General features: G+C 40.3%; 1 protein-coding gene across 3 annotated transcripts in view; it reads right to left on the bottom strand.

The window, feature by feature from the left end:
- LOC121975047 overlaps nt 1-12,599 on the bottom strand; it is a 65,269-nt gene that overhangs the window by 35,639 nt on the left and 17,031 nt on the right. For 2 of the 3 annotated variants that reach the window (XM_042526413.1, XM_042526411.1), the window contains exon 4: nt 3,463-3,555. The exons of the other annotated variant lie outside the window; for it this stretch is intronic. In XM_042526413.1, the coding sequence (XP_042382347.1) occupies nt 3,463-3,555 (93 nt within the window). The remainder of the gene's footprint in view (nt 1-3,462; nt 3,556-12,599) is intronic. 3 annotated transcript variants of the gene reach the window in all.

Here is a 12,599-nt window from a genome sequence, read left to right as displayed (position 1 = left end):
GCCCACCCACAGTCCGTAGCTAGATATTTACACGTCCTATCTACCCACTAGACCAATAGTGGTAGCGTGAGTTCCCTTGCAAACAATGACATTTATACGCTCTGACTACCCACTAAATCAAATAGTGGTAGCGTGATTCCACCCACAGTTAGTAGCTGAGGAGTTAAATAGCTACCTCACTTTGTTTGCCCACTAGACCAAATAATGGTAGTATGAGTTTGTGCGTAGTCAGAATTTGTTATATTGCTGGCTTTATGCAGATGGTTTTTAGATATAATGTATGTACTTCCTATTTATTGCTATACCTGGTTGAGTAGGTTAGTAAAGGATTATATTACAGTTTATGTTTTTATTAGCAGATGATCATATTGGGGCTCCTATTTTTGTAGTAAATATTATTACCTAAGGCTGCTTCCTTTAATCTCCTTACACTATGTAGTTCATGCACTATCTTTCTTATACCCATCGAGTCGGTGTCCTCACTACCCCTTGCTTTCCTTTGACTTCTAAGTTCGTAGGTAAAGGATGTGTCATGTAGCATACTCAGGTAAGCTTGTTAGATCACAACTCAGCTTAACTTTGAACATTTTATCATTATCAAAATTAGGTTCAATTAGTTGGTACTTCCAACACTAACAGTGAGCACCAGATAGTCAAACCTAAATTTTGATGTTAGCAAATGTTCAAAGTTAAGTTTATTGTAATCTAACAAAGTTGACTAAGTATACAAATGGTTTAACCAGAAAATCCTAATAGGTCAAGTTAACTGGATATTAGGCAAAGCAAAAGTTCTAGTGGACACTAGGTAAAGGGAAAGTCCTAGTTAAGGCTAGACAAGGATGTCCTAATCAGTGGAATTGGCAAAAGACTTGGCAAATCAAGGACACCAAGCAGGAAGTCTAGATGGAACCGGACATCGAGAGGAAGCCCTGGGGTCAGAGGATCGGATGTCAAACATAAAGTCCAAACAAGTCTGGAGGGCCGGATATTTGGTAAGTCAGGTAAACTCTCCTAAGAGCAATAGTTGAGGATGTGTTCCCTCGAAGAGAACAGTAAGCGTCAATTCGACCTAGGGTTTCAGTGAAATCCAAAGTAAAGATCAGACAGTCACGAGACTGTCAAATCATTTAATTTTTAATTTCATATTATACCAGTTATACTAACTTTGTGATGCAAGAAATCAAAGGTGGCCAGAGTTAGGCTAGTCCAGGCATCCGAAAGGGATCCAAGCGCCCGGACGTCCGGATGACTAGATAGGATCCCAGCGTCGGGATGGCAAGAACCTAGCCACGCAAGAAGTTGAGTTGGCACGCTCTGGTTGGCTGGCACACATCAGCTTCTAGGCGCCTAGAAGGGATACAAGGGTCGGAGAAGGGATAATGACGATTCAAATAAAGCTTCACCCAGGTGCAGCCATATCAGCGATCCAAGTGCCCAGAAGTGATCTAGGCGATATGGATGTCAGCGATGAAAAGTGATCAGATTGGCCTCAGTGGAGACGCCTGAAGTTGGTATAGCCGCCTGGAGTCAATCTATATAAAGGTCCTTCGTCCAAGAGCTCAGTACACTACTTCAATCAAGCTTCCAAGTGCTCCAACTGATGTCTCACTCCCGAAACGCCAACGCTACACCAATACACCGAGACACTACTCCATCAAACGCATAGAAGTCCACATCTCGATATTGTCGGTATACTTAGTGCTTTATTTCATTTCATTTTATTCGTACTTCATTTTTAAGGACGATAAACTTGTTACCAATCCTAATATTTTGTAATCAACAGATTGATAGTGAATTGTCCATCAAAAGCGATCAACGATCGCGGACCTTAGACTGGTAGCACAGACTATGAACCATGTAAAAAAGAAATGTATCTTTCTGTGCTTAGCTTTGTTTTTATTTCCGCTGCTATCTCATGAAAAACTGTGAAAAAGTGGCATGAGCAATTCACCTCCCCCCTCTAACACTTTCTTCGATCCTACATAATCCACCAAACGAATCGTTAAGCTGTGTAGTAAGGCGGGGATCCAAACCATATAAAAAATGTAGTGATAAGAGCAAGGTTTAAAATTTCAAATTGTGTCAAAGTTTTGGTTTATGACATACGGTTTCGATATTGTAGTCATGTTGAAATAATTTCTATATTTTTTTAAATATAAATATATTAATTAAAAAAAGTTTTATTAATATTTGATTGTCATAGATTGTTTCGCATTGAGTTATATTTGAAATGTTAAATATTGAGTTCATGTTTTGATATTATCTATAAAAGTCAATTTTGGGTTAGTTAGAATCCACCAAATAGATATGGCAGGATCAAATAGATTTAAACTAAATTTAATCTGGATTTATTTTGATTAGTTTACAATGACACTAAATATATATAAATACTAATCTAATCCATAATAGTGTATTTTACAAGGTTAGAAATTATTTTATATTTATTTTTTTTTCTAATAATATGTTTTCTCCATCTTACACAAGTTTATTTTTTTTCTATTTATCTCATGGACATAGAGGGAAAAAAAATTAACCATCCTTAGGGATTTTATTTTTCTATGATTATCTTATGGATGGATGAAGAAGGAAAAAATTATCATCATTATCGTGGACGAATGACAAAGAGAAAAAAAAACAATAGAGGGGCAAAATTAAGGAATCAAAGAGTAAAATAATTAAAAAAGAAAAGAATAAGGGAAGAAATTTAAATTAACAATCTAAAAAATAAACAAAGAAAGTAAAATAATAATAATAATAATAATAATAATAATACCAACCTCGCGACTTCCTCCATGACACCACAAGGTCACGGAGGATGCCACGATGTCGTGGCAGCCTCCATGACCTTGCGGCGAATTGTGCTAGTGTTAGTCTACAGGCAGAATGAAAAATTTTACCCATGGGACCGGCACAACACGACATTTTATACCATATTAAGTGCGTTATTTCTTTGTATTCATTATTATTATTATTTTTTAACACCGGCACACCTCAGATACCTTGCGAACTTGATCGCCACATAAGTGAAAGAGAAAGTATAATCTCTATTTCTGAGTCAAAGATACTATTCACCTCCTCTAGCAGCCAATCACAACATCGATCAATCCTATCAATATTAACAATCATGTCATACACAAGTGAGACAATGAGCTCAACGTCCTGAGAAGAAAAGTTACACTATCATGACAACAAAAATCACTTTAGAATGACATTCTCAAGACCAACTTTTAATTTCTTCTACCTAAAATCATAGTTTGCCATTTACATATTTAAGAAGAGCATCTAGACATAGTTGTAGTCTAATGCATTTAAGGATATGTAGCTCTAGGAGAAGGGAAATTTAGTGAAAATTCATCAACATACTTGTAATCGAATTTTGAAATTTATCATAAGCTCATATGAAGAAAACACAAAGAAACTCAAATGCTTCATCATGCATTATTTTCTAGAGAGATAAATTACCTGAAATACCAAATTCTTCATAATCTTTTCATAGAATGGTAATGCTTCTCGTAGCCTTCCGAGATCCATGAATCTATTGCCTTCCATCAAAGCCTGACATGTGCTAAGTCACCAAGGATTTCAAGCAATAGTAGATGCATAGTGATTATATTTTTTTGTGTTATACTTTCTACTGAAGCTTTGCAAATTCAAACCAGTTTTTTGGATGAACTTCAATATATTAATAGCAATATCCAGAATTTTGATATATGAAGTTGTTTAGATGAACTTCAATATGTAGTTGATAATCCATTGGGGCATGAGAAATTGATTAGAAATTAAATAGAGTCACCACTGAGATTATAAAAATTCCATGGTGGATAATGAATTAAATTGTCTAAACTCCAAAGCAATGAATAAGCATCACAAAAACATAGTAAAATTTTTAATCTTCTATTTAGACAATTGGATAGTTATGGGCATATTAGCCAAATCTTATCAAGCCAACAGCCATTGATTCTAACATAGTTTGGTTTCTGGGCACCAGTTTGTTCAAACCAAAGAAATCATTAAACTAAATTTATTTCTTAGCTAATAGACCGTGTGATCCATAAGTTTACTACTATCCTTCTAGTTAACTTGAAAAAAGAAACAAAGAATTTTTACATCGTGCTATCGTGAGCACAGTTTTTGTGGATAGCCATGAAAATATAAACAAGAGTGCTAGTTACAAATGCACCAAGATGATGAGACCATGATATACTAGGTCAAAGTGAAATCTATTCCTTTCGTCATGGAATAGAGCCTAAGATAAAAAGTCAAGGATCATGTGATATCGTATGTCAATTTCCACTAAATTTGATGACTTGTCAACATCCTTGTCTCCAATTAAGCACTGACTAGCCTGAATCAAAATTAAGCTTGAGAAGCATCTTCTCTAAAGTAGATCTCATATAAAAGATCCGAGTTACAGAGCTTTGTGGAATTCACACCAGATCACTCAGCATGTTTGGTCTTTATCTTGGGTGGAGGAATTCGCATTGAGAAGTCATTCTAATTCTTCAATATGTGGGTCCAACATGACTTCTTCTCACAACTAGTCAAGACAATGGGTAAAATAAAATATAAACAATAGTAGGAGAGAAGTAACAAACAATATGGGCTCTTACATATCTTAAAGACATTGAAATCGGATTTGAAGAGATTAAACGCCAAGCATTATCAGCACATATCTGTCAAAGTTGTTGCCCGAGCACGCCTTGAGGAGGCACAAAGTGATGGACTATTGCATGGTCACATGACGGAGGATTACAAGGAGTTGTTGGATTCTGCAAAACAATCTTTCTCCATGCAACAAGCAAAAATTGGCTACTTCAAGCATGTGGACCGGAACTCTTCCTTTTTTCATATAATGGTAAAGCGTAATAATAAGCATAATGAGATCATTGCAGTGGAGAAGCCGGAAGTCTTACAAAATCATTTGAGAAGGTGGTCAAGGTTTTCACAGAACACTTCCATCGCCAGCTTGGGAAGATTCCTCACTCTTGCATGACATTTGTCTAGCATGTCCACATGGACTAGCATGATGCTTTGGAGTGATTCCTATAACAGAGGAGATAAAGCAGGCGCTATTTGATATTGGAGATTAGAGGGCTCTAGGCTCGGATGGGTATAGCTCTAAGTTCTTCAAGCATTCTTCGGACATTGTGGGGTTGGACTTCACTACTGTAGTTATGGAATTTTTCACCGGTGGGATATTATTGCGGAGATGGAATCACACTTTGATTGCGCTGGTCTCGAAATCAGCCCACGCTAGCAACGTGACAGATTATAGACTTATCTCCTGTTGTATGGTATTCTACAAGGTCATCTCTAAGTTATTGGCTTCGAGATTATCTAAGATGGTAGGAGGAATACTTCATCAATCTCAGACAACTTTTGTGCAAGGATGTCTCATTATAAATAATATCCATCTGGCATATAAGCTCTTCCAAAGGTATCACAGGAAGCACATCTCCACTAGATGCATTATGAAGGTTGATCTTCAAAAGGCCTCCGACTCATTTCATTGGGAGTTTCTGTGTGAGGCGCTTATTGGTCTTCAATTCCCTATGAAGTTTATATCCTGGATAATGGAGTGTACTCCGTCATTCTCTCTGCCCATTAATGGGTCTTTTGGATTCTTCAAAGGGGTCAGAGGACTACGACAAGGAGACCCTCTCTCTCCCTACTTATTCGATATTTGGGTGGAGATCCTTGAGCGACAAATACAGCAAATCAAATTTCAAATTCATCCTCGGTGTGGTCATCTCAGATTAGCGCAATTAGAGTAGGCAGATGACTTATTATGGATGAGGAATTGGTAGGAGCCTTATTTTCTTGTTTGTAGATGTTTGGGGCGACCTTCAGATTAATCACCGGAAGTCGAATATTTATCTAGCTAGAGTAGATGATTCGACACAGTTGTGTCTTCTTTCTCTTACGGACGTCCAGGAGGGGACTATGCCCTTTCGATATTTGGGGATACTGCTTGCTGTTAAGTGTCTACAAATTTCATACTACAACCCACTCCCTGATTCCTAAGTACGAATAATTAACTATTGGCCAAAAAAGACACTGACTTATGAAAGAAAGGAGCAACTCATTACTTCAGTGCTTCAGGGAGTGGAGTGCTTTTGACTCTCTATATTACCGCATTTACAGCATATCTTTTTGTGGACGTCCAAACACCCCTAAATGTCTTGGGCATATATGAGCAGGCCCAAAGGAGGACTGGGATTTCGCGATTTGAAAGCTTGGAGCCTTTCCTTATTGGCCAAGGTACTTTGGAGGATACAAGTAAAGGAGGATTCTCTTTGGATCAAGTGGGTGCATCATCTTTACTTGAGGCGGGCGAGCATTTGAACTTGGGAGGCAGTGCACTCAGATTCCCCACTAATCGTTGTTGCATATTTGTGACCTTATCCTTATGATTACAGGATCGTCGGTAGGTACTATGCAGAGGTTGGTAGATTGATTTGAGCGGGATGGAGGTGTGGCCAGGGATTATGACTTCTTTAGGTGCCTCAATCCTAAGAAGTCTGAGGTGTGGATAGTGTGGAAGCCCTACATCTAGCCTAGCCATGTAGTTACGCTTTAGATGCTAGCTCAAAGGCAAGTTCCCACCAGAGACGAGCTGGACTATCTAGAGGATCAGTGTTGTGCCTTTTGTAGGTGAGAGATGGAGACGCAGGAGCATTTGTTCTTTGGGTGCCCTCCTATAGCAGTCTTATGGCAGAGGATCCGAGACTGGCTACATTTGGGGTAGGAGATGTCTTTGGGTGCACTCATTTTTTACTTCAATTAGCACCAACATAAATTGATTCATCATTCTTTGCAACGCAATTCAGTGGTCTTCCAAACTTGTCAATTGGATTGAGATTAACATAAGCAGAGTCACAATTATCCTCATTTGAGATTTGTTGCATGATTCCTATTTGTATATGAATCGAAAGCATTCAAGATATCTATGATGCAACCATCTTACACACCTGCAAGGGGTGTAGGTGTTGCAACTAGCAGAAAAGGTATCTCTTGTCAGCTACTAAAGTTTCTGATGTATATTGCTTCCATCATGTGGCTCAGGAACGCCCACTATAGCCACTTCCATCAGCTATCACCATAGTTATAATGGCAGAGATTGTTTCAGTTGTCATTGCAGTGCTATGAAAGAAATGCCATTGTTGTTGTTGTCACGTTGTCACACTTTTGTCACCAACATCAGGCTTCAAGCACTGACCTAACTTGTAGTAACTCAAGTAAGCCTTAGTGCAAAGTAACGGCAAATGGAGCAACAAGAGAGGAAGAACACTTAGTGTTTACTTCATGATTCCTAATTGTCTCACGCTTCATATCAATTTCTTCTTGGTTGGCATTCATTTGTTGTTGCTCTAATTTTCTTTGCAGTAGCTCAAGCATCCTCCTTAATTATGCAATCTTTGAATCTCGGTCTTGTTCATTCACTATGTGAACTTCTGAAGGAATATGGTTTCTACGCCTTGCCAAGATGAACACAAGAACTCGAAGTGTTGAGACCAAGGGCAAGATAAACCTAGGCACTAATACAAAATGAAATTGGTCCAATGATTTGAAATAGTAAGATAGGAATGAATTCACCACCTTGAAGATAAGCAACACCATGTCAATGATAAGAATTCTGTTTTGGCTCACAAATCCTTCCAAGAGATAAGAAACTAAGAGGCAAACATAAGCTATTTTTCTCAACTCAAAGATAGATAAGTTCTTACAAAATTCAACCCTTCTTGTACTTGGAACCTCCCACCAAGAGTAGGAATTCATGCACCATTCATGCAACAAACTTGAGTTCCAAGCAACACAACACACTACGGCCAATTACAACTACCAACACACCATAATTAAGACTCTTTTAACTAGTAAAGATAGGGATTAAACCAACTTTTATGTTTCTAATTAACTTTATGGTTAATTGAAGCATTAAAGTAAATGGTGGATTGGTCAAAAACTAAGTTTTGGCTTTGAGTACTTCGTGAGTCATTAACCCAAAATTAGACTCAATTTGGCTGAAATTCTCATTAGACATGGGTGGCCCAAGTGCATCATGCTATACTTCTTGGGCATCACTTTATCGTGAGTAAAATGACAATTATCCTCAATATGGCTGATACATTCATGGAGGACAAGATAATTAGCAGTAGAGGTAGCTTCTTAGCTATGGTAGTACATAATAGTATGGAATAGGTGAGGCCACATCATCTCATATGAAGCATGGTCAGGTAGGATTCTATATAGCTTCAACAACTGAATGAGATATGGTCTATGGAATTCCCACCATGTATAATAATGTGAAGTAGATCTTCTCCTATATATACCCCAGTATATTTGGAATTAGAAAATGGTTCAATGAAAGATGCCTTTCCATTTATAACTAGTCCTCTCTGCCTCTCTCTGCCTACAGATATTTTGAGAATGTTATTTGACATTGTTTCTATTGACACTCATGTTTCTGGATAGGCCAACAAACCATTGTTTAAAGTCTCTTTGCAAAAATATGAGATGGTAGTAGAACATGTTATTGCAACATCTCTATGTGAGTTTGGGGATCTTCTCCAACTTCTTTTCCGATAACCTCTGGCATCCTAATTTATTTCCTTTCATATAACTAACACCTTATGAACTATTATTTCAATGCCAAGGAATTAGTGAGGTATATTTTTAATCCTTGATAATATTCTAGCATTTTGAACTACTTCATACTCTTACACTACTACCAATTGAAAGAATTCCATTAATATGGTGATGTAACACACCAGGGAGAACAAACCCGTGATGGAAATACAGATTTTATCAGATATGAGACATTTAAAATAGATGGTTTAAGTTCCTTTTGTAAGCCCAACAATAACCAAATTTCATTAAATAAGGTCAGAAACATTCTATCCTCCTAAAATAGAGTATAGATTTATATATTCTGTTATGTTTAGCAAAAGCGCAATAATAATGTTCTACAATATCTACAAACTAAAAAATCCTATTTGTAATTATTATACTATTCTGATCCACTAGAAGAACTTGATCACATTGCATGAGAGGATTAGAAATGTTGGTAAGATCTCAAAGAGCATGTTTTGTGCCTTTATGAAGTTCGTCTTTTATAATTTAAGTATTGTCTTATATTCCAGAGTTCATCCTATTGAACTTGTTATTTTTGAGAGCTTCCATAGTGAGCTAATACTCTCTACATAATAAATCTTTTTAATTTGGGATCCTAATTGTGCGGTGGAGGTGATTGCGGACAACAATTCTAAAGAAGTGTGGTTCAGAAAATCACAAAGACAAAGGGAGAAGCCTTAAATGCAAGGTTCAAAATCTCGAATCGTATCTATTCCAGTCTCAACATGCTTAACATGCTTTGTCTTCTTAAGATTGAGTTCAGTAGTTCTCAACATGCTTAACATCTCAGGTAACGATTTGTCAATTTCATTCATATTATAGTTCATGACAAATTGACTATAGGTTTCTTGCAACGATTGCAAAACAAGGTTAGTGGTCAATCCTTAGCTCTAAAATTTCAATCTCTCAAGGTTCTCAGCGAATCCAATCAATTTTAGTACGAGTTCATACGAGACTTCCTTCTTGCATCTTACATTGAAATAAAGCTTTGGATATATCTCAAATCTCACATGCTTGGTCTACCCCTGATATAGTTGTCTAAGATGTTTGTTCAACTATATCATAAGTATTCATGTTCTCATGTTGCTTCTGAAGCTCAGAGTTCATAGTGGCAAGAATAAGGCATGACACATCCAAAGCATCATCCTGATGCTTCTTATGAGCATCCTTATCTGCACGAATAGCATTAGAGGCGGGTGATTCAGGAATAGGCTGCTCTAAGATGTATAGTTTCCTTTCTTGCTCAAGAACAATTCTCAAGTTTCCATACAGTCTAGGAAATTAGTTTCATTAAGCTTGTAATGTCAAGGACAGATCACAGTAGAGGGTATTAGATGTGTGTGTTGATATGGTGATCTACAATAAGAAATATAAAAATAAGCATCATATTTAAACCACTTCATTAGACCTTTAATCAAATAATTATCCCACTAAAATATAAAGCTTGATAGAAGCAAGTCATGGATGTGGGCAATCGTAGTCTACTCATACTACTAGCTCCAAACTCCAATAGCAATAACATTCAAGTGGGACAAGATTCATATGTACTGCATCTTGAGTTAGCTTTGGTTAATCGCCCAAGACTTGGATATATTAGGTAGGTAATTGATTCTATCCGGATCTAAGTCAGACAGACCGCCGGGTGAGGGGGATGGAATGTTGACCGAATTGCGACGTCCCAGAGGGGGTATATTGAGATGGCTTCTATGTTGACCAAGTCGTCAGAAGTCCTCTGGTCAACGCTATCCGCCGCCAGCAACCGGGTTGCCCCGATCACTAGTACCCCGATGCTCGAGACAGACCCAACGAATATGTAATTAACAGACTAAGAGGTATAATAATGAAATGTGTATAGAATATGAACGAATAACGTACCCTAGCCCAAGGGGGCGCTCTCAGGTGGATCGGTGAGTTGGTCAGGATGCTACTCGAGTTGTCGCGGCCCGGTAGAGCAGGTGACTCTGATCTAGATGGAGAGCTTAATCTGACGACGCCTAGACGAACACGACCTGGATCCGACTAGAAGATGACACGCAGACCAAGACCTAATAGCGACATGCAGGTCGGGATATGACATCGGCATGTAGGGCGGGATATGATTTCGGCACGTAGGTTGAGATAGGACACTAGCACACAGATCGGGATAGGACATCGGCACACAGGCCGGGATGTGACAGCGGCACGTAGGCCGGGATACAATAACGGCGCGAAGGTCCCAGCTCACAAACCATAACACCCAGCATACCAGCCAGATCGACGCGAAGGTCGAAACACAAAACACAGGCTAGATTGGCGTTAAGATTGGGCAGCTTGAAGGTCGGATCGGCACAAAGTCGGAACAAGGGCGAAGTCAGCGCGGGTACTGCCAACACATGGGTGGGCTGCAGGTGCAAGCTGCAAGCAAGGGGGTTGCGATGTGTGTCGCGAGCCGACAAAGGAGAACTCGTGGAGAGGGAGAAGAGGGAGAGGCAGCAGTTGCATGCTTGGCCTGCGTGAGGTGACGAGGGCAGCTCTAAGCTAGCGGCCGCCAGTCTAGTCGAGAGAGAGAGAAAGAGAGAGCAGAGGAGAAGAGGGAGAGAGGCGTTGTAGCTGGCGAGGGAGGGAGGCAGCCACGATGCTCCTGGGCGACGTCGGCGTGTAGAAGGGAGGAGGAGGTGCCGGCTCTCACATGTGTTGCTACGGCGGCGGCGACGTCTCACGGGAGAAAGAAGCGAGGTGACATCAGTGTCGTCGGCGTGGAGAGGGAAGCGATGGCGGCTAGGGAGTCAAGAGGAGAAGGAAGAGGAGAGGTGGCGTCGAATGGTGGCATCGAATGGTGGCGTCCCCGCCGGCTGATGATGAAGGGAAGTGCATGAGAAGGAGGAAGTCAGGCCCTCCCCTTGGCGGAGAAAGCAAAATACGAAGAAGCCCCCTTTTCCACAGGTGAACAGTGCCCTAAAAGAGATGCTACAGTGCAATGACCAAAATGTCCCTCCCCCTTCTCCTAATCCCTCCTCTGCCCTTAAGTCATATCCACATCATAAGCCTCCCTCTCAAGTCTAGTCGAAGGAGGCACAAGTTCGACTGACTAGACCAAGCCTAACATAAAGCGGAACTGCTGCCGAATGCAGAGTCAGATAGCTGAACCTATTATATAATGTTAAAAACGAATAACGATGAACAGTGAGTGCCTGGCAAAGCGACGAGAAAAACAAGTGCCAACCGAGCGGCGAATACGGGGAAAGCGACGAGTGAGACACGAGCAGCAAGCGGTCGGGCAATGCTGAGCAGAGCGATGGGGCGATTATGCAAATGTCAAGCGATAAGTAAAAAATAAGTGCCGACCGGACGACAAATGCGGGGCAAAGCGACGAGTGAGACACGAGCAGCGGATGCATAGCAGAGCGACGAATGAGACGCGGATGACGAGTGCAAGGCGGAACGACGAGTGAGTCGTGAACTATGAATGTCGACCAGGCTATGAGTGTCGAATAGAACGGCAACTGAGACCCGCACCTGACCAAGGAGAGAACCTGGAGGGGGTATGTTGAGATGGCTTCTATGTTGACCAAATCGTTAGAAGTCCTCTGGTCAACGCTACCTGCCGCCAGCGACCGGATTGCCCCAATCCCTGGTACCCCGATGCTCGAGGCAGACCCAACAAATATGTAATTAACAGACTAAGACGAATAATAATGAAATGCGTATAGAATATGAACGAATAACGTACCCTAGACCAAGGGGACGCCCTCGGGTTGATTGGTGAGCTGGTTTGGATGCTACTCGAGTTGTCGCAGCCCGGAAGAGCAGGTGACTCTGAGCTGGATAGAGAGCTTGATCTGACGGCGCCTAGACGAACACGACCCGTATCCGGCTAGAAGATGACACGCAGACCAGGACCTAACAGCGACGTGCAGGTCGAGATATGACATCGGCACGCAGGCCGGGATATGACTTCGGCACATAGGCTGAGATAGGACATTGGCACA

Source organism: Zingiber officinale, chromosome 4B, assembly GCF_018446385.1.
Source record: "Zingiber officinale cultivar Zhangliang chromosome 4B, Zo_v1.1, whole genome shotgun sequence".
In the NCBI taxonomy this organism is placed as follows: Eukaryota; Viridiplantae; Streptophyta; class Magnoliopsida; order Zingiberales; family Zingiberaceae; genus Zingiber; species Zingiber officinale.
The sequence above is the reverse complement of the archived record's forward strand: the minus strand, read 5'-3'. Positions and strand labels throughout refer to the sequence as shown.